This window comes from Oreochromis aureus, linkage group 8, assembly GCF_013358895.1.
Source record: "Oreochromis aureus strain Israel breed Guangdong linkage group 8, ZZ_aureus, whole genome shotgun sequence".
NCBI classification, from domain to species: domain Eukaryota; kingdom Metazoa; phylum Chordata; class Actinopteri; order Cichliformes; family Cichlidae; genus Oreochromis; species Oreochromis aureus.
In genome coordinates, this window is record NC_052949.1 from 4,029,501 (window position 1) to 4,051,498 (window position 21,998).

At 43.1% G+C, this 21,998-nt stretch overlaps 2 protein-coding genes across 6 annotated transcripts; one reads left to right on the forward strand and one right to left on the reverse strand.

Moving 5' to 3' along the window:
- Nucleotides 1-390: 390 nt before the first annotated feature.
- LOC116328624 (galanin receptor 2a) lies at nucleotides 391-8,200 on the forward strand. The gene is made up of 2 exons (XM_031750450.2): nucleotides 391-1,087; nucleotides 4,691-8,200. The coding sequence occupies exons 1-2, from the start codon at nucleotides 747-749 to the stop codon at nucleotides 5,325-5,327; spliced, it is 978 nt and encodes a 325-aa protein (XP_031606310.1). The 5' UTR covers nucleotides 391-746; the 3' UTR covers nucleotides 5,328-8,200.
- Nucleotides 8,201-9,126: 926 nt separating this feature from the next.
- Nucleotides 9,127-21,819, reverse strand: exoc7 (exocyst complex component 7). Of its 5 annotated transcripts, none has more exons than XM_031750453.2 (20): nucleotides 21,607-21,819; nucleotides 21,376-21,441; nucleotides 20,886-21,070; nucleotides 20,700-20,805; nucleotides 19,933-20,155; nucleotides 19,521-19,688; nucleotides 19,182-19,193; nucleotides 15,290-15,358; nucleotides 14,922-15,067; nucleotides 14,535-14,687; nucleotides 14,350-14,448; nucleotides 14,206-14,268; nucleotides 13,938-14,004; nucleotides 12,639-12,701; nucleotides 12,430-12,550; nucleotides 11,275-11,370; nucleotides 11,124-11,187; nucleotides 10,777-10,818; nucleotides 10,569-10,702; nucleotides 9,127-9,427 (listed from the first exon to the last, which is right to left on the reverse strand). In XM_031750453.2, exons 1-20 carry the CDS (start codon nucleotides 21,664-21,666, stop codon nucleotides 9,325-9,327), a joined length of 2,040 nt encoding a protein of 679 aa, XP_031606313.1. In that variant the 5' UTR covers nucleotides 21,667-21,819; the 3' UTR covers nucleotides 9,127-9,324. The 5 variants fall into 5 exon arrangements, with proteins under 5 accessions (XP_031606313.1, XP_031606311.1, XP_031606314.1 ...); XM_031750451.2 differs by lacking the exon at nucleotides 15,290-15,358 and adding an exon at nucleotides 16,270-16,362; XM_031750454.2 differs by lacking the exon at nucleotides 19,182-19,193.
- Between the last annotated feature and the right edge of the window lie 179 nt (nucleotides 21,820-21,998).

Consider the following 21,998-nt stretch of genomic DNA (forward strand, 5'->3'; position numbering starts at 1 on the left):
AGATCCCAGGAACAACGTCTGAGATCTCTGTCCAGAAGAGCGCAGTCCTGGGAACAGCTAAGATACTGCGCAGGACCCTCAAGCTCCCAGGCCTCTGGTAGAGGACCCGAGCTTGAAGGATAAACCGCCCGCAGGGGCGAGAGGGGAATTAGAAAAAAAAAATCATATATTTTTATATCTTCCCCATTAAGTTCACTACCTTGACAGACAAGCACAAACAGAATACCGAGAAGGGAAATTCAAATAAAACTTCAAACAAGAACAAACACGACCGATAGAAATAAGTAAACTTCACTGCAGTGTTTCAGACTCCCCACAGGGTGGCGTGCTGGTCTAATGGTAACAACGCGGAGGTTACAGGATCAACAGGTGACCGATCATGTACAATATTCCAGCAGGAGCAGTGAAAGGTTGTGTTCACTCACGTGTCAGGAAACCAAGTCAGACTTTTGCTCATTGGCTGCGGTTCTTTGTAAAACTCACTGAATTTTCGTGGCTCCTTTTTCAATGTCGACCCTGTCACACCTGGACAGGTCCCACCTTTCTTCCTCGGTGGTGTGAAAGTGGCGTATGTGTTACTCGGGGTTTGGTAAATGTTTGCGGGGATGCTGAGAGCCCGTCACCCTGGAGCGGGGGTCTGTGCTGCGTCTGCTTCCTGCTGGAGACGTTTGCGCGCAGAGCAGGCGCGCGCTCCTCCACGAGCCTCGCCTTTAACGTTGCTGGACACACGCGTGACCGTGTGAACGATGAATGACTCTGTGTCTAACTCCTCCACTTGGAAAGCGGAGTCTGCGCTCGTTTGCGCGGGATTCGCCGTCATCTTCCTGCTCGGCACGGTGGGGAACTCTCTGGTGCTCGCGGTCCTGTTTCGCAGCGGACAGATGAACACCAAAACCACCAACCTGTTCATCCTCAACCTGGCCATCGCGGATCTGTGCTTCATCGTGTTCTGCGTGCCCTTCCAGGCCACCATCTACACTCTGGATGAGTGGGTGTTCGGACCTGCAGTCTGCAAAGTGGTGCACTTCATCATCTTCCTCACCATGTACGCGAGCATCTTCACCTTGACAGCCGTGTCCCTGGACAGGTGCGCGATCTCTGCAGTTTATAAGAGTTGCTCTGGCCTGTTAGCCGCTTTTGTAACGTGTCTACTTTCAGATTACTGAAACAAAAACCTAAAACACCTAAATAACTTCACTATTATTCTTTATGTCTTTTTTCTATAAAATCTCAGACAGCTTGAACCCGTGGGGCTAGGTTTCCTTTGAGCATGAGGGTGACGCATTAAGTCACAATGTCCCAATTTCTAGTGGATTTCGTGCATTTTCTTTATCAATTTATGATGAAAAATGTCTTTTATATAAATGAAAATAGAAAAATTAGGCAACAGGTGATACTTCAGCATTTAATGGAATATAATCCAGAGCAGCTCAAAGGATTCTGTTTTACTTATAGATCATTATTCTCTACACATTCTCACACAGACATGATTTGCTCTTCCATCTCTGTTATGTTTGCGTTATTACAGGTTTCAGCCCTGGAGTGTAATGGTTTCACAGTTCTGTCTGATATTAGATCAGTTTCGTCTTTTCAAACTGATCTGATATCAGATTGAGATGGAAAACCATCTTAAATCCTCAAGTCTCACCTGTTTGTTAACCCACTGATTTCTTCAGCACGTCTGTGCATGTTTTAAACTTGCATTCAAAATATCTCTCAGGAACTAATCATGTTATTGGAGCTGACCGGAAAGCAAGGTTGTTAAGACGGTGTTGAGGCAAACTTTCAACAATTGTTTCAAAAACTGTGGGTCACAATATTTTTAATTTTCATGCAGGACAAAATCAAGGAGCTTATCATTTCTTCTGAAATTCTCAGAAATCTGGTCACAATAGAGTCTAGATGTTCCCAAGGTTATTGTAATTAACTGAAACTGAAGTAAAAATAAAAACTAGACTCTTAAAAAAATTAAAACCAACTGAAAAGATTTGACTCTGGATGTCAGCAAGACTGTGAGTCAACATCTTTCCAAAGTTCTGTTTTTATTGTAAAGCTTGTACTGGTTTCCTCTGGTGTATGCCATCCGTACAATAATCATTTTAAAAAGACCAAAACCAACATGAAACTCATAAAAACTCAACTAAAATTAAACATTTTCAACCAATAGAAATTAAACTGAAACAAACAAACCTGCTCTGGAAACTAAATGAAAAAAAGAAATAATAACAATTAAAAAATAGAAAAATACAAAACTCTGTGTCCCAAAAAGGAGCCAAGTTTTTTTAAAGGCTTAATTAACTGCCATGTTTCAAGTGTAGAGTACTTGAGTTTTATGAATTTAATATAGTACACAGAGGAAAAGAACTCTGCTAAACAAATTTTATAACAAATCATTTTGATTTTTTAACAAGGCAAAGATGTGTTTATGTCACACCCCTTACAGCAAGTTCCATAATCATTTGTATAACAAACCCAAACACGAGCAGCGACCCGGACTCTTTAATCACTACAGGAGCCTCAGACAGGTCTGAAAACACCAGTGCTGTCAAAAAAACAATCTTAAAAATCATAAACAGAAAAAGACAAGTCAGAGGCAAGAGGTGGACAAGACGAACCCCGTCAAACCCACAGGCAGTCATGCTCTGCTTGCATCCTGGTATTTATCCCAACACACCCAGGTCTGGATCTCAGGGACAGATGCAGTGTGATTGGAGTCATCCTGTTTTTAATGATTTTTCCCAGTTACAGCGAGACGGACGGCACAGAAGAGAATGTTAATGGGAACATTTGTTTGTTTAAAGTCTCCGACTGAATGGTCCAGATTACGAGCAGACAGCTCTGGGTACAAGTGGACAGAGGTGAGGCCGACCCTGGACCAGACTGAGACACAAACATACGAAGCACTGATCTGATATATATGTTATAGTCACAGCTACAGAAGCGTGTGAATCTGTAATCTCAGACTCTGAACTAACAACTCAGCTCACAGTAGAGCTGCTTTACGTTTTCTACTTTTATTCTAATGCTTCTTTTCTTCAAATCAGCTGCACTATTTCTCATCACTTTGAAATAGCTCTCATTTTTCTGTCCATTTTTTAAATCAACCGAGGTATTTTCAAGGCTGAGCGTGAGCAGAGAGAAGCTTTGAACATCAGAAAATATTTCATTCCTGCAAACAGCACTGTGCACGTTTTTCGGCACTAAAATTAACAGAAAAAAAAACACATTTTTCAGCTTTTACTGGATTTTTGTGCACTCTGCAGAATCTCTCCTTTGGACAGAAACATCCATAACCTTTGCACGGCGCTCTATACATCCGCCTACAAAGCACGAAAAGTTTACTTACACTCGTGTTATCATATTAATTTGAGTCTGCACAACATCTGAGGATTAAAAATGAAGGGAAATAAAAACCTTGAGCCAAGAAATTGAGTTAGAGTGTGCGGGGAACCAGGGGAGAGCTGATAATGATGACATTTGTCTTCATAAATTTCAGGTAGCACAAACATACAAGCAGCCAGATTCGGTTGATTTCTGTGTTCTGCACTTTGTATGAAGGTAACTGATGGATTAAAAAGTCTTTGTGTCATTATTTTTACAGGCAGTACAGTGTTCCAGATGTGGAAGATATGACATAAATTACATCTTCTAGCTTTAATTATCTGGCAAGATTAGAGCTGGGCGAGGTCAAGTTCCAAAACTCAGTGTGCTCAGTGGTCATATTTAGAGTTTCGCTTTTAATAATGATGTTTCTTAGTGAGTGATGATTATGTAGCTTTGCTAAGTGTTTGAACTGTGGGCCAACCTGGTTAACGTTTGAGGCAACATGTGGTTAACATCTGGCGTAGACTCACATCTGGTGCCAGAACCGAAACCCAGCATAGAGCCAGCTGTGGTCACACAGCAAGCTGAAGCATCATAAAACTGCAGTTCCTATTACGGCCACTTGAGGGTGGCTTGTTTCTGCGAGTCCCTAAAAATACAATTTAAAAATGGTTCTTTGCCAAGTTTTGCGCTGACAGCGCGCTGGTTCGTCGCTCGTGTTTCTCTGAAAACGTTCAGGTGAATGTCATGAGCCAAAGTCCAGATTTAAACTTTAAAGACCTTCAAACAGTCTCGAGAACTATTGTTTAAGACCACTTTAAAAAATGACAAGTCTGGGTCCTTGGAAGCAAAATATATTTTTAAAAAACAGTTTAAATTGCATAAAGGCTTTGGCTGTGTTGGTGATGCTAATGGTCGATTTTTAATGCCATTATGAGATATGGCTCTATGATTATCATTATATAATACAGTTTAGTGACAGTGTAACAGGCGGTAACATCTCTGGTGTTTTATTTAAAAGCACTAAAAAGCAGGTGTCTGTGTGACCTGTGTATACACCCACCTAAACGGGCTGACTATTATAATATGATAAACACAAATATCGTCACCTCTGGTTAAAAAAAAAACTAAGACGTGACAGCTGCAGAGCTGAAATGGAGGCTTCACAAACCAGTAGTGGTACAGTGGTTCATCCATGTGCTGTGTCCATGATGGCACAGTTACTGTCTATTTTAAGGCATCCTGTGAGGGTTGATCATGTATTTTTTATGTTGGTTTGCTTTACTGTTTCTACTTCATCTTTTTCCGACGCCTTCAATGATTAATACTGGATTTGTAGATCACGTGTCTTTCTTTGCCCTTACAGGTATTTAGCCATTTGCTACCCGCTCCGCTCCCGAGAGATGAGGACGCCAAAGAACGCGCTCACCTCCATCGGGCTCCTCTGGGCCCTGGCCTTGGTTTTCTCTGGACCATATCTCAGCTACTTCTCACAGATGGACCTGGCTGGCACTGTTGTGTGCATTCCTACGTGGGAGTCCAAACCTCGCATCATAATGGATATGTGCACGTTTGTCTTCGGCTACCTCGTGCCCGTGCTGGTGCTCGGCCTCACCTACGCCCGCACCATCCGATACCTGTGGACCAGCGTGGGCCCCTTGAAGGACATGTCCGAGTCGAGGCGGGCCAAGTGGAAAGTCTCCAAGATGATCATCATCGTCGCTGCTCTCTTCTGCCTTTGCTGGCTTCCCCATCACCTGGTAATCCTCTGCATGTGGTTGGGCCGATTCCCGCTCAACTACACCACCTATGTCCTCCGCATCCTCTCACACTTTGTGGCCTACACCAACTCCTGCCTCAACCCCATCGTCTACGCCCTTGTGTCAAAGCATTTTCGCAAAGGCTTCAGGAAGGTGTTCAGCTGCTCGCTGAAGAGGAGGGAGGTGAATAAGGTGCATGTTCAGGCTGTGAACATGGTCAGCAGCATCGATGTGTCCAATTAAAGGTAACAGCCTCGGAGGAAGAGCCAGCCATCTACCACATAGAAGGAACTGCTGAGTTCTAAAGTAACAAAGACAGAAGATCAAGGAGGTCTTCACAACAGTCTCCTGACCTCCAGGACTTTTTTAGCCATCAAAGGCACTTCAGCTGGCAGATGGCAACATTGTCTACAAATTCAGTCGAGGAGTCTGTTACACAAGACTGTTTTGCAGTCTATACTTACATGTAGATTCAAATGTACTAAGTCGGATCAGTTAATTAAAGTCAAAATCAGCATGAGAGAAGATGATCTTCATGAAACTATCATAAGGTTGAGATGTCTCAGCTAATGTAAAAATACATATTAGATACTAACTTTGGATTAAATTGATCAAATAGATGTTTGGCCACCCTCAGTGATGTACTAAACACTTTTTAAGGCCAGCATTTGGTGTGATCGCCTCTTTGGCAATCCTGAATTTGATGACGGGCGTTCCTATGAGTGAATTGATGCCGTCTGTTCGATGTCACGTCAAACCTGACTGACACTGGTGATCCCCACTGGGACTTTTTTCTATGCCCATGCATTGTCCCAGAAATGATCAGTGTACTTGAATGAGTTGTTGTACATAGAGAATATTCATGGTCCCCAGTGGATGAATCGGACCTTCCCTCTATGCCAGCCGGCCGGCAGGTTAAACCTTTGATGTGACCTGTAGTTTCTGTCACTCTGGGCATGTGAGCTTCAGAACAAAACAGCTACTGTCTTTAGCTTTTATTTCATGCTGTTTATATGCAGTAGTGTAGAAATCTGTATATGTAAGGTTGTCTACTGACACAGCTCAGCTCAAAAAAGAAAGACCAGGCAAGGCAGGGACTTTGAAAATGATCATTTATTAGTCAAACTAAATCAAAAGAATATGTTCGTCGGGAGTGTAAAGCACACATGGATGTGTGACAAAGTGTGTAGAAAGTAAAGAGCCTCGGAGAAAGGAGGGAGCTTTCATATATAAGCTCACTGGGCTCAGGGAGCTAATTATTCTCCCATTAGCTCCTGCAGAACAAAGCACGGCACAAAAATCAAGACTGGGATTTTCTGACTCGTTCTCTGGCATCACTGTAACACCTTGGTTCACCTCAGGATTACTGCTAATCTCTTAAAAAGCTGTAATTAAATAGATAAATAATTGATTGATCCCACAAGGGAAATTACTGTGTTACAGCTGCAGCATGAAAAATAAACATAGTGCAGTTTACAATAAATGAAAAACATAAAGTGGCACAGGTGTGCAGTCAGGGCTTTATACTGTGAGAGCGTGCAGAAGCACACAGCAGTATATTTGCGTAAAATGCAACTGAAATATATAAAATCAGAGGTTTTATTCATTTAAATAATTAATCATTAAGGAAAATGTGCTCAGTTTTAACTGAATGTGTGCTAGTCAAGTAAATTTTATTTGAATAGATTCCATTAAATTCATTTTTTTATGTTTTATTTAAAAAAAAAAAATTAATGGAAAATTTACAGTTGAAATGGGGCCGTTATGCACATGCTGATGATTTGGGATACATACCCGAATTCAACATTTTGGTTTTCATATTCAAACATTTATTAGTAGTTGGAAAATAAAGCTGTAAAAACAGGTGGAAGCCTCCACGCCATCCGCCCGAAATTTGAATGAGACACTGAATTTACATATTTAAACTTGATGAAATTAAACAATAAAGTCTGATTATGACACTAAATATTTTTATTAGCTCTGTTAACTTCTGTTATATGTTGGGCGTCAATGTAGCTGCTATATTATTACAGGCCAGCTGCGCCTTTTAATGCACGTTGGTGCAGGCAGGAGATCTGTGAACGTTAAAATCATCACAAATCAGCAGATTTCAAACAGTTTTCAGAGCTTTTGTTTTGGTTGTAGTTGTAACAGAGTTTCAGTCGCCCCATTAAAACAACAACAAGTGTGTTTAATGCACCCAGTCCTGCTCTGCATGTTTCTGTAACTACTATTCAGCTACATACACATGTTGACTCTTATGTCATAAAAAGCAAAATGTCATGAAACAACTTCTCAGGTGTGGAGTGTTTCTCTCTCAGGACCGTAACAGGAGGGGTTAATTTCACCTCTGACCTAATGTTTTTATTAATATGTAACTCGGGTGTTTTGTGTGGACACGTCAGCACGACGACGCTGCGAAGGAGTCAGAGGTCACACACACGCTGTGTTAAAAGGCCCAGAGTCGTGCTCAAGACCCACGAAGAACATTTTAAAGCACGAGGCCACGTTAGCATTTCTTATTTAGTGACTTGACTTTAAAAAGCACTTTTTAAAAGTGTGTCAGCCAATTACAACAAAAAAACAGAGGGATGCATAAAAACCAAGATAAGATAAAGAGCTGCTTATTAAATGCTTTTGTTGTGGTAATAAACAATAAATAAATAAGATTTTTAGATACAGGATGTGTCATGAATCATAAAGATGTGAAATACAACCTGAGGTATGTAAATTGTCATTTTCATGTCACAGCTGACTCACTGAGTTTCAAAATTCAGACATCTTGTTAAAATCACACTTTTCTTTAATCTCAGGCTGCTCATCAGGTCATTATGAACAGATCGCTCATGAAAATGGCAAAAAATATTTCTGTTAGGTGTTTAAAGGGCTGGTGTAAGAGCTTCTTGTTTTAATATATATATGTAGGCTGTCAGTACGTATACTTTTACTGGTCAGCTGCTGTTTGTTGATTGTATTTAGCTGGCAGTGTCGAGCCATAACAGCAGAAAGCGGATCTGTTACTGTGAAGTGAGGCGTTGCCGGTGTTTTATATGCAGAAGTGTTGCTGTAACGTGGAGATCATCGTCAGAGCTGTTAAATAAAGTCATTGAGCTGCATCTGAAGACGCTGTTTTTGGTGTCTGTGAAAAGAGACACCTGTAAATAACTTTGTTGGTTTAAAGCATTTATTTCTGTCCATTCTCCTACTGTTGTTCAACAAAGCTCCCCTTCCCCTCGTCTTCACAGTCGGCACTTAAAATATAAAAACCACCTCGTGATCCTCCTCGAGCCCGTTCTTTCCTTTCTAACTGAGAAAGTAAAGAATTTAAGAGCATGTGGGCTGATGCGTTTGCTGATCTGAAGCTGGACTCGAGTCAAAATGACATCAGCTGGGCTCATTTTAAAACGTGCTATAAAAATAGACTTGATTCGATTTGTGACATGGGACAGGAAAACAGCACAAGTCAAGGTCAAGGATAAACTTTTTATCACCAAGGAAACCAGACCTGAAGATGCTGAGGTCTGGTTGCTGTGGTGATGAGAAATGTCCTCTTTACCCCGAAGAGGAATGATGGACACACACACACACACACACACACACACACACACACACACACACACACACACACACACACACACACACACACACACACACACACACACACACACACACAGAGAGCTTGACTATTAGTTTTAAAGACTCCAGGATAAGAAAAGAATCTGAGCTGTTACTTTGGCTGCTGCTCGTTCTGAAGGTGCCGTCAGGCTGATAAATGTTCGTCTACGCTCAGCACGTGAGAGCACAGCTGTTAGCTGCCCGCTGGAGGAAGAACCAAAAACAAGGAGCTAAAAGATGCTAAAATGTTCCAAGAAGCTCTTTAGTTCATTCTGTGTCTGAAATCAGGTGTTTCACCTCCTCTGCCATTAACCCAGCTTTCTTCTGATTGGCTGCCTGTCACAAAATAGAAGGTGGGTGAAGTTTCTATAAGTGTGACGTGTCTGTATCTGTCAGCAGACGTCATCACAACAAACCAGCACGCAGGTTCGGTCAGAGTTCCCTTTTTATTTGTCTGAAATGTTGAGCTGGAGTGGCTAAATTACATAAATACGTATGTTCACGTCTTTGTACAAAACATGGTTTAGACACTACAAGGCTGAGAGCAGCGGGGGCGGGGGGGACCTTCAGGTGTAGGACCCGTGTTTCTTTGGGGTGGGTAGGCACGTGGGGAAGAGGAGACTCCTCAGGCGGATGTGTCAAAAAGCTTTTCGATCATCTCCTCCACCTCCTCCGGTCGATACTTGTGATACTTCTCGGGGTTCTTGGTGAAGGAAATGTTGGCACATCTGGAAGAAACATAAACAATGAAACATGAGTGTGAAATAAATCCAAGCAGATCATTTCAGCCTTATGGATTAATTATTAGGTCACATTTTTCAAGACAAGCGCTACATTTAAGTCACTCCGTTAAAATAAATCGGTGCCTACAGCAAACCTCTCAGAATCAGCTGATTGTTTCTGGCAGTAATGCCAGAAACAATCCAAATTAAAAGGTGCCAAAATTCAATCCAGGTTGAATTTGGCACCTTTTAATTACTTAATCAGATTCCCATGCTACAGTGTTGTTTAGCGGTTTGTTGTTAGGTGGTTGCCAGGAAACATAATGATGTCATAACATCATTATGTTTCACAATGAAATTTTTGTGGTTATAAATTAAAACGAGAAGGTGCTTTTATGAGGTGTCACAGGTGCATAAATGCTGGTAACATGCGAGGTGACATCTCGAACCTTCAGGAACCTTTGATGCACCAGTTTTGGCAGCTTCACCCCCGACCATGCAGGAGGTTCGCAAAAAGAGATTTTTCAGCATTCTTGAGGAAAATCATGGAGGGTGTCGGGATCAGCAGAACATCTGAGCACGAGCAGCAGATGAGGGCACTAAATTTCTAAAGTTTAGTAATGTGACTAAAAGGGGACACGCCATCTTAAGCTATGTAAAAAAGAGGAACAGGCTAAGAGAGCATTCACTGATCCCGAGATGCTCTGTGATTATTTTCTCCATTTCACAGAAGGAATCAGTATTAAAAAACAGACCCTCCATATTCTTGTTTTGACCACCCATGCACGCCACGGGGCGCAACAAGTTTAAACAAAATGGACTTTGAAGGTTTTTACAGTGAATCATTAAAAACATATCAAATATTCAGAGTACTCGTGTTTGTTCTCAGACAATTTTCAAAGTGTGAAGGATGAATTTTATATGACTTTATCAAATATACTAAAGTCATTACACAAAATAAAACGAAGCTGATTCTGAGGCGGTCAGGTGGGAACTTTTATTTAGCTAAAAACCTGCCCCACACAGAAATCATCCTGAATGATGTTCTTATCAACATCTGCCTTCAGAAAATTTGACGAAACGATGTTTTACACACTGAAGGTCAAATCATGGACTCCAGACTTGTTTCTGTGAGAGCGTCTCTGACCTCTGCAGGAAGGCTCTGTAGGCATCAGACACCGCCTTCTTCTGATTGTACCGGATCAAGTCTCTCTGCTCTTTGTCCGGGATGGCCCAGCCCTTCTGGATCTTACACAGCTCCTCCAAACCGTCATTGAAGCCCTGACAAAGAGAGACGGACGTCAGTTTCTTACTCCACAACAGCTGCGTTTTACTTCAATTGATTACAGCCTCACCTTGAATTTGTCTTTAATCACTTGTCGCTCTTTATCTTTCAGCTGGAGGAACACAAAACACATGTGTATAAGCCAGAAGCTCCAGTTACACAGAACAGACGAGAGGCAGCACCAAGGCTTAGTATAACTATAAGATAAATAAGCCTTATTTTGACCGGTGAATCATGCAAAGCTACTCTCATAAAGTCCAAGAATAAAAATAAGGATGAGAGGAACAGGTCTCCATAATTACCACTGTTTTATTATCGTCATTAGATACTGGATATATTTGATCAAACGCACTGAGCGCTGCGTCCGTTAGTAACATCTCTGCTAAGTGTTAAACATCCCACAGGAGAAGCGCTGACCTTGGTGCCGGGCTGTATGACGGGCATGTTCCTTTCTGTCAGGTGCTCGGTGACTTTCAGCCAGCTGAGGTGGAAACAAAAAAAGCACGGGCGTGAAGACAAAGACATAAATCGTGTTCGAGTTTGACGCGTGAAGCTTTTATTCGCTCACCTGCGCTGGTAGGTTTCGATCTGCTGAGTCATGAGCTCTCTGTAGGACGTCTCTGCTCGCTTCTGAGTCACCGTCACCAGCTGGATCAGCTCAGACCTGAGGACGAAGGAAAGCATTTATCCCAAATTCACTTGATGTCAGTGATCACTTGATTTATTAGGACACCCCAAAAAATAAAAGAAGAAAGTGTGTGTGTGTTACTCCATGACACACCCACGCACAGGTCAACAGTCTGTCCTCGGACTAAATCAGACCCCATCAAATATAATTAAGCCCCCCTCACAGCTGATTTCACTGAGCAGCTCATCTTAGATCGCTCCGTGTTCGCCTCCTTCACGTGTATGTTCCATTACTTTCGATGGCATTAAGAACACAAACCGTTTCTTTTTTCCTCCAAGTCAGAGTCTGATACCACGCTCCGCCTTGGCAAACAAAAAACTGAGCTTTAAGAAAAGTAGAAACAATTGAATTTTACCTCAAATCCTGATCTTTTCTAACCGGAGAAAATTATGAATCTTAACTAATTTACTAGTAGCTTCTTTCCTCCATAGTCTGCAGTTGTTTTTATGCTTGAATGATTCACAGGTCAGTGTGAAGGAGTGTCCTCTGAAAAAGGTCCAGAAACTGGACTGAAAGTGAGTGAAAAAGCAGAAAAACTGAAAGCCTTTCTGAAGTCCTTCTCTTTGGGAACAACACATTTTATATAATTTGATTTATTTATTTCAGTGAGGGTTGCTCAAGACTTTAGTTTCTGTTGAATAATTTCAGGAGGTGATGACGTGGCTGACGTAGGTTTCTCAGCAGCAGCTACTGAGCTGACTGACAGACCAATTTTGGCAAAGCCTGGTGTCTTTACACAGGTGTAAATGCTAACAGGTACTGTTAAAGTACTTGGGATTCAGGATGCATCAACTTCTGTACAGGAGAAGACAGGCATCGGTCCACCCAGCTTCTGACTGGTTGATGACCCACTCCTCCACCAACGCACGCGCGCTCTCCTGGTCGTGAGCATCATATGATGCACGTAAAACCAGACTCAGATGATATTAACTTTAGTGATCCTGCAACCAAAGTCAGGCCACTTTGACACTGAAGCTGGTGTTTGCTCTCTGCACAGGATTGGGCGATGATTTAGACACAGGAAACAACGCTTACTTTTCCAGCGATTTGAGGATGTAGTTGTAGTTGTTGTGCAGGAAGATGGCACTCAGAGCTGAATCCTCGTACACTTTGGATTTACTGAGCAGGTTTAGCTGCAAGTTCCCCAAAACCTTACCTGCAAGAACAAAAGAACACAAAATAATGACTTTACAGACTAAAACGAGTCTTCTAACACAGAGGCAGTGCACAGCATCTCTGCTTACATATGTAACTACTGAGGAGCCTTTTGTTGAAGTCGGAGGTGTAGCTGGTGGCCGAACTCGTCTCTGTAAGAAATACAGAAGATTTTAGCAGCAGAAGCTACAGATGCACTTCTGAAAGAGTGCATGCATGTGACGGCTAATTTCTTATTTTAAAAAACCCCAAAACAAACTGAAAACATTCAAAGCTGACCTCATGAGGGGCCTACACAGTCTCTTTTTGATGCTTACCTCGGGGGTCTAAAGGTATATTGTAAGTGTCCCCCAGTACTAAAAGGGCCGAGGCAAGGCAGAGGAGAAGAGAAAGAGGCACAAGTGCAAAAAGGTTAGAAGAGAATAGTTAGTGCAGAGTAAGCAAACAGTCATCAGCCAGGCAGCGAGGGGTCGAGGGCTCGAAAAGAGCCGGATGTGGAAAAGGAGGCGAAGCGAAGCTGCGATAATCAAAGCACAGGAGGGAGCCACAAACACTCGCTTATAAAAGCCTGAACACATGCTGGATTAAACTGTGTAGAGGCTCCGTGTGAAAGGAGAGAGATGCAATTAGAAGGGAGAAGGAAAAGAGGGCTGAAGGTGAAAACAGCCTCAGATAAAGGAGCAGTGAAGGGACAACCTGGGAGCCCGACAGTGTGGAAATTGAGTTGCTTTTATATATTTGAAGTCTGGTCGCCTCATAAATGAGTGTCAGTTTAAAATGAACCTACAGATCTGGATTCATAAGCAACAAACACTTTGCAGTCTGGAGAATCTGGACAACCAGACTACTGAAAAAAGCTGTAAATAAAAGACGGCTGCAGCCACTGTAACGTCACCCACTGGTGTGAAAAGCCCTGCTTCTGAAGCATTGAGCTGAGTATATTCACCATTACAAGTTTAGTTTTCTGAAACCAAACGTCAGGGTGTGAAATGATGTGCTATGGTATCAGCATGTCAGCCATAACTCCTCAAACTCTCCCCTTGGAGAGCTTTTCTAAACTGAGGATTTCTGTCACATTTCAGGCGCTTAAGGAACCAAATCACTGGGTTGCATCAAAGGTTATTGATGGTGGTCCCTGAATATGCAGAAACTATTTTAATAGTTGTCAAACTACGTCTTAATAGATTAATACTGAAGATACTCATCATTAAGGGCACCGGGGAGGTCATCAAATCTCGTGTTTATGGGTGAAAGAGTTAAAGTAATTACATTTGTGGTTTTATATGAGAGATAAAAGGAAAAAAAGCGCGTAACACCATCACAGCCTGGCGAGGCAGCAGGACGGCTATGCTAACAAGAGGCTAACGCCTCCGTCGTACTGACTGCACCTTGTGAGGCCAGCATGGCTCCGGCTGTCTCGTGGAAGTCCAGCAGCTGCTGCAGGAACAGGATGGCCTGCAGAGGAGAGGACAGAGGAGGTGAGCTCGGCTCGGATTAATCATTAGACGGAGACGCTCCGCTCTGAGCTGTCGGCCGTCCCCATGGAGACGGACGAACAGCAGAGTCCTCGCAGGAAGGTGATGACTCTGAAGTGTAGAAAGAGCAAATAAATGAGTGGTGTTATTTAACCCGGGAGGTAACGGAGCATCAGCTTACATTGCTGGTCAGTTCGTGGACCGTTCCATCCTTGGGCATGTTGTACTCCTTATCAGGATCATTCTGCAGTCACAGGAGAAAGAAGTCATGAATTATGAGTTCCTGAGCAATGAGTGCTGACACACTGAAATGAGAGCTCCGTGCCTTGATGCTGTCTGCAAACTCCTCCAGAGCTTTGGCTCCGATCGTCTCCATGGAGGTGATGAGGGTGGGCAGCTTGTTCTTGGTGCTCGCCGCCGTGCCCTGCAGGCAGCACAACACATCATTACAGTAATTCATTTCTGTCATACGCAGAAGTTTTGGGGGGGTTTTGGGGGTGCAGCTCGGACCTGCAGCGTGGTATCAAACTCTGACTTGTTCATCTTCAGGTGTCTGAGGATGGGGAAGATGGTGAGGACGGCCGAGTAGTCGTGGCGCATTATGGCCCGGCGAGCTGCAGCCACAATGTTTTCTCCTTCCAGCATCAGGTTGTCCAGCGCCTCCTGTGGAGGAGCATGAACTGTTATCATATATTATAAGTATATATCTGACCAAAAAAACCCAAATATTCAATATACAACACAGAAAAGAGATTTCCAGGATCCTGAAGCTGCTATTAAACCAATTTATTAAAAATCTTTGAACCTGTGTAAGCTAATGTCAGGCTCAGATCCCAACATTAAACCCCGATCAAACCTTCAAATGCTCTAAAAATGTCACAGTTTTGTCTCCCAGACCTGAATGAGGGAGTCGAAGGTCTTCTTCTGGTGGTGCTCGGGGATGATCTCCGCCAGCAGCACATACTCGCTCTGAGCCAGCTTGACGAAGGCACTGATGCAGTGGATGTAAGAGTCGATCTCGATATCCAGGACATCATCCTTTCCTGGGTGGAAAAGCTCAGTCAGCCAGCAAATCAACCCATCCAACATCAGACGTGGAGTCTGTGGCTGAAGCTGAAAGTAAACCTATGTGTTCTGACTGCAACTGGATTTAAAGAAAACACGAAGTGCTAAAGCTGCAGCGGGCGTGCTTTTATCTACAGGAAAGCCCGCCTCTTTAAATGAGCCTGTGTTCCTTCTCTTTCCCACATGGTGCCCTCACTCACCTGTGGCGGCCCCGTGCTTCTCGGTCAGGGCGTCAGAGAGGTGTTTGACCCGCAGGTCGTGATCGTAACCTGGTGGGTGGGGCAGGACAGCAAGGAGACAGGCCAAGTCAAACCACCGGGGGTCATGACTAGGCCGGAGGGTGAGAGTGTGGGGGGAGACAAACCTGTACCTGGAGCAGCTGCACCGACCACCAGCAAGCACCAGCCGGGGAGGGGGCGGGGGAAAGAAGCAGGGGACGCCCACAAGTTTGGGGGGAGGGGGCAAAAGACCCAGAGGGGTTTGTTTTCTGCATTGACTAATGTCTGAATCAGTCAGTGTGTTAAAACTACGAGACAGAAATCAGCTTGCACAGAAATCACAACAGCTTTCGACTGATCGCAGTTTTTCAAAATAAAACCATCCTGACACACTTCCACACGGGTGAGCCGCTCCCACGTTTTAATTACTTAATAAGATTAATGTAACCACAGAAAATATAATCTATGGCAAATTATTATCAGCCTAACAGATTTTATCTGTATATTATTATTGTATTTTCTAATTCTAAAACTGTGCAGAAATAAACAAAATGTTGGTCATCAAAGGTAATCTTGATGACGAGGTAATCTTTGCACCACCTTGTGGTATAAAGTGGTATTACATCAGTTGACATTTCTACCATAATACATCCATGTTTCAGGATTAAAATCATAGCGGTGATTGTTCACATTTAGTTTCCAAACAACAGTTTGAAACCTTGAAGCTGAGTTTAACCTTTAACAATGAAGAAGTTTATCAGGATGGATGCACTTGTTCTTAAGGTTTGGTTGCATGTAGAAATCAATCAGCTATATTATCAGCTGTCTTTATTCCAGACTGATTAGAGATTATTTATGACTTATTAAACATGCGCAGCGACCAGCTGTTGTGACTGAGGGGACGTTCTGTGTGCCTGAAACAACAGTACACTGTCAGCATAGAGAAGACCGAGGTGCTTTACCTTCCAAAGGAGTGAGGTTAGAACCCCCCTTTTTCCCATCCAGCCCATGCTGTGAGTACTGTTTCAGAAGGTTCTGAGCCTTGCGAATGGTCCCTGGTCCCAGAAACACAGAGACAGAGTCCAGAGGAGGGTAGCGAGGTCCAGACAGCCCAGAAACAGAAACAGGAAGAAGGAGGAGAAGGAGAAGAAAGAGAAGGAAGAGCTAGAAAGTGAGTGATGAAACACAGACACCACATCCCTCCACCACCGAGGCAGCCAGCAGACGTTTGTACGTGGGGGAGGAGGGGGAGGCACAGCCTAACACCACGAGAGACAAACTACAGCACGACAGGGCACGTGTGCTGAAACACACACTGCCGGGGTGATGTAAGAGAATAAACAGGTTAGGTAAGTTATAAACAGCAATCACAATTAATACAATTAACAGTCATATCTATCATTACGATTATTATTACTATTACGAATAATAAACAGTCTGTCACATGGTTTAGGGATGCAAAAATCTGCAGATTATTCATATTTACAGCATTAAAACACAAACCGTTGGCCTGTTAGTGAGTTAGTAAGCAAGCAGCACAATTCAAGCTGCATTCAGCTTTTTTTAAATCATTTTTTCTCTGCATGAAAGGTTATTAGTCACATATTTGTCAAACTCACACAGTTGCAAAGGTTAGCGTGTTAGCAAACACTTGCCTCTTTAGATGTGCAGCAATCGCAGAGCAACACTGTCATCATGTTAAGTCCAATAAGGCTGTTTGTAGTGGAAGTCGTAGCAAAGCCGATTCGTACCAAAAACTCTGATTTGTTCTGCATGTGCAAAAAACCCCACTTCTTCCTTTCCTTACCTTTCACAGTTAAAGCCCTGAAAACTAAACTTCTGGACTCTTAGAGCGGGAGAGACACTGAATAAAAACAGAAGCAAAAAGTTGAATCGGAAATTTAAAGAAAATCCTGTTTTTGGTTTGACTACTTGTGTAACAGAACAGTTTATTTTTCTTCTTTCTTATTAAATTATTACTTAGTTATATATTTTTTTTCACTGTTTCTTCAGTTATTGAAAATATAAAAGCAACGAAATAAAAGAATCAATTTTTCTTGATTACGCACATGAGCATCGTCTTTGAAGCTGAATCCAAAAGCTGTCAAAGATATTGCATAAGTTACATAGCGTAACAGTCAAAACCTTAAGTCTTCATTAAATTATGAGAGTTTCAATTTAAATTGTGGCTTATAATCATCACTCAATCCTCACTTTCATTGTTCTTTTATGTTACAAATCAAACGCACCCAAGATGACTAAAACTGACACTTTTGTTCTTTGGTTTCTTAAAAAGTTCAGTTTCAGTAAAATTTGTATCTTGTTAAGTCATCAAGATTAAAGTTATTGTCTAAAATAAACACCTTAATCACGCAGCCCTCATACAGACGCTAGAGAAAAAACTCCTGTTAAGCCATAACAGTGACAGGAAATGTGTGTATTTTTGCACATGCGTCAGATCAGTCAGAGGGTCAGACTGATCAGTCTTTAACCAGGTGTGTGCAGGTAAAGCAGGTGATCAGCTAGTTACAAACTCCTTGAATCGACACTGCGCACAGTTATGTTATAAACCTGTCACAGCACACGTCTGCGCTGCACAGCGATGTCACACACACACACATACTGAACACACTCCAGCCTTTAGTTTCATGGCAGCAGTGAGCGTAAGGAGAACAGATTAAAACTCGATCATCACACTAGAAACACAAAGACAGGTAAACTTTAGGAATGTCCAGTTAGTTATTATCATAAACCACTGTGAATCCATTTCCGCTGCTCTGAAAGTCCAAATCAAAGTGACACCAGGTTCCCTGGAGAGGCCTCAATGACACAACCGCCTAAAAGGGCTTAGCAGGTGGTGACCGCAGACTGCTGCTCTCTCCTCCTCCCTCCTGACTCTAGTTTTGCTTTTTGCTCACGTCCTTGTCACTGTTGGTGACATGAGACAGTACCTACAGCCCATTCAGGTTCATCCAGCTCCTCCAGGAGGTTTCACGAGTTACCAGGAGACAGGCTGAGAGCTGGACAGGCCCATAGGAGGGCATCAGTCCTGCGACAGGACTGATATCTGACGTGAACGAGTCTGGAAACATCACAGTGTCTGCCACGTGTGCTCAGCGTGAACCTGCTTTCATGTGTGAGGAGAACAGGGCAGCAGTAACAGACCTGTCAGTTCTGCTGCTCTCTGGCTGTGATCACAAGCCCCGTTAAAGGACGTCAGGATCTCACACACAGAAACATGTACACGAGGAGCCCGCTGAAGGTCACTTTGTAGTGCTCTGCCAGCTCTTCCTCTCCCTCCCTAATTTATGCTTTAATTCTGCTTGGTCGCCTGAGGGTTAAAGTGAGTGAGTGCCTGTTATTAGTACAGCAGTTTCTCCATATGCATGCATGTACAGGTGTATTGGTTAACTCTTAGACTCTGATAATGAAGTCTTTGTTTCTCCATCACACAACAATACCTTTGTTTGGTTTTTTTTAATCAACTAAATTTCAGGACAATAGACTACAGATAATCCTTACACATCATTTTATAGAGCCAGTCTCAATCATAAAGAATAATTTGTATTCTATGCAATTATAAATTATTCATTTCTAGTAAAATTGTAAAGAAATTTCATCAACTTTTGTTTATCGGCGGTTTGGTGGCAACCTCCACCTTACTCATCCCATCACCGAAACGCTCTGCCGTGAAACTAGAGGTTAAAATCTCCACTGGATCACCTACTACACCATCAACAGGACAAATAAACCTCTGCTGTCTCAGCTGCTGATAAAACGACACAAACCCTCATGCTGTCTCTGATTTGCCGTGAAATGTGGCATCTGACGGACAGAAGCAAGCACGAGGCACACGCTAGAGCTTTGTGTTTACCTGGGATGTAGACTGTCATCACAACACAGGGATTATGAAAGAGGAGAGGATGAAGGATTAGTTAGAGCAGGGTGTAATATCACAGAGAAACACAGTGTGTGGTAGAAGTGCGCTACAGCTCGGTGAACTGAGTGATTACAGAGAGGTTGTGGAGGATAACCTGAGACAGAAACAGACTGTGGATGTAGTGACGAGTGTATTTAATATCCGTCACTATGCAGGATCATGCGTGTTTGTTAGGCTGATCTATGGAAGACGGGATTGGACAGCGAGTTGTGATTACAGACTGAAGTGGCGTGATTGTGGATTCGGTCTGAATGAGGCGCATCTGTTGCTGACCTGGTCTCTTCGGGGCCTTTTTAGTTGGCGTGTCCTTGCGCTTGGTTTGGACGGCAGGCGAGTAGAGGACACCGGAGGAGGCGCTGTTCTTGCGGAAATGCTCCTTGAGGCCTTTGATGGAGCGATCGAGCTGGTTGGACCGGATCTGGAAGTAGACGTTCATGAAGTCTGCAGGAAGAGGAGAGCAAAATTAGACACAATCTTTCCAGTTTCTCTACACCGCCTGCACATTTCAAAGCCAATTTAATCATTTACATCATCCCAGCTCTGGTGGTAAGATGATTTTTAGATTGTAAGGTAGAGGACCTCCAATATTAGAGAGAAAAGCCCAACAATCAGATGATTTTTGCAAATGTGGTAAAGAACTTCCTTTAAATAGGAAGAGACCTCCAACAAACAAACACAGCTGTACCCTGATTACGTCCGTATTCCACCAGCCAGCCGGCAATGCAGATGATGTCCTGGAGCACGGCCTCGGGCAGGTGTTCCAGCACCACCTCCTCCTGGACCTCCAGCTCCTCATCCACGCTGATGGCGTCCAGGATGAGGATGGGGGGAACGGGTTTGCTGTAGCGGGTCAGGAGGCTGCGGAATTCGCCCTCCAGCAGCTCCTTCCCCTTTTCAAAGCGTGCTTTCTGCAGAAGAAGATACGGTCATGAAATTAGTGACTACGACTCGGAACGGCACAGAGACTGAAGCAGACGTCTGCAGTGAGGAAAAAGTGCATGAAATTTACACATAAATGAATGTAGGAATAACAGCACGATTCACACAGAGAGCTATGCTGTGTATAATGTTGTTCAGTCAGTAAATACGGGGAACTGTTGGCTTCATGTGCCTCAGATAGCTTTTTATCTTTCAGACACAGGTGGCTAAAAAAAATATTTTCACCGTAGTACTGTGAGAACCACGACACACCATACACACATTGTATTTATCAGAGGCTCGTTTTATGTATTTTGCTAGAAAAACACAAGAGCACAGAAAGCAGGACAACATTAAGATTCTGGTACAGTCTTCCCAACATCCTCACCTCAATCCTATTATTTTCCCACCCTGGGAAAATAACATTTCAAAGAAATTAATAAAAGCCCAAACTTTCCAGGACATTCACACCTATGATGAGTGGATTGTAAAATTTTTACCACAACTGTAATTTCAGAGAGGCAGATATTTTACCACTGTGTTGAGCTCAGGGCTGTCTGGGTTGTTGTCTTGAAAGTATTCGACAGCTTTCTGAATTCTTGCAATGCAAGCAAGATACTCGTCCAGTCTGCCTGTAGGTCTGAGACAAAAAAAGAAAATTAGTATACATGTCGGAGTTTGTGTAACCACAAAACATTTGCATACGAAGGTCATCCCCACCCCTCTCTGATGATCCTGTCCGTGTCTTTGGCCACATGGTAGTAGCTGATGACGTGATCCATGCAGGACAGAGTTTTGTCCACGTTCTCCTGCAGCCGTTGCAGGTTTTCCGTCTGCTTGTGAACCGGGATGATGGAGTTCTCCAGCTGCATCAGGCGGCTCTCGAATGAAGACAGGATGGAGACCTTTTGGGAAAGAAATACAGGTGAAAAACCAGTTGGGCTATAAAAGCAGCTTTAATATAGCGCCTTAAATAATGAGTCCCAGCTGAAGTGGGGTGAAAGCTGAAAAATGACACCACAGGCTGCTTTCATCGACTCACTAAATCTATAGAAACTATAAGTAGATATTTCAATTCAAGTACAAGAATAATAATTATTTTTAATAATGGGCCAAAGTACTGTCGAATGGAGATCAGTCCGCCGCCTTTAATTATGAGAATTATGAGTGTCAGCCTGAGCTGTCCCTGGGTGTGTTTGGAGCGTCCTACCATGTTTTTGGTCAGCTGATCGCTCTTTTCCAGGTTCTCCCGGATGAACGACAGCGTCTCCTGCTCCTGTAACAGCAGAAAGAAAACCAACCACTCGCTCATTTCACTCTGAAGACATTAAAGACACTCCTTCGGTCAATAAGCATCATTTTAAACTCGGGTATTGAGCCACATTGGTGGGTTGTAGCTCGAAGGGAAGCTTCCTTCCTCTCAAGCCTCCAGCTGTCTGACCTGCTTCAGTTTCTCCTCGATCTCCCGCTTCCTGGCGGACGCATCCTCCGTAGGAATCATCCTGGAGGAAATTTAAAGCAAAGGAGTCTCTTCTGCGGCTAAAACGTGACTAAGTTGCCGATTTAGATAATAAAAACAACAACGACACCCCTGAGCCGCTGTCATGGATAGCTAAAAGCGGTGAGGTTAAGCTAGTTTGGTTAGCCGTAACAGGGCAAGGGTTTCCGGTTAGAATTTCAAAATAAAACAGCCATCGGCACTAAATTGAACAGTGAAAAAAATGCTCATCGGTTTTCCCCCCAATCAGTTTGTACTAAATCAGGATTACGTTTAAGTTTATTTAATATCTTATTCTAACTGCAAATGAAAGTAAACACACAATTCTTCTTCAG

Coding starts and splice junctions, on each gene's coding strand:
- exoc7 (XM_031750451.2), bottom strand. CDS start 21,666: ATGATTCCTACGGAGGATGCGTCCGCCAGGAAGCGGGAGATCGAGGAG. Junction 12,551..12,638: donor GCTCCTCAGTAGTTACATAT/GTAAGCAGAGAT, acceptor TTGTTCTTGCAG/GTAAGGTTTTGGGGAACTTG. Junction 9,428..10,568: donor TACAGAGCCTTCCTGCAGAG/GTCAGAGACGCT, acceptor TGTTTCTTCCAG/ATGTGCCAACATTTCCTTCA.
- LOC116328624 (XM_031750450.2), top strand. CDS start 747: ATGAATGACTCTGTGTCTAACTCCTCCACTTGGAAAGCGGAGTCTGCG. Junction 1,088..4,690: donor ACAGCCGTGTCCCTGGACAG/GTGCGCGATCTC, acceptor TTGCCCTTACAG/GTATTTAGCCATTTGCTACC.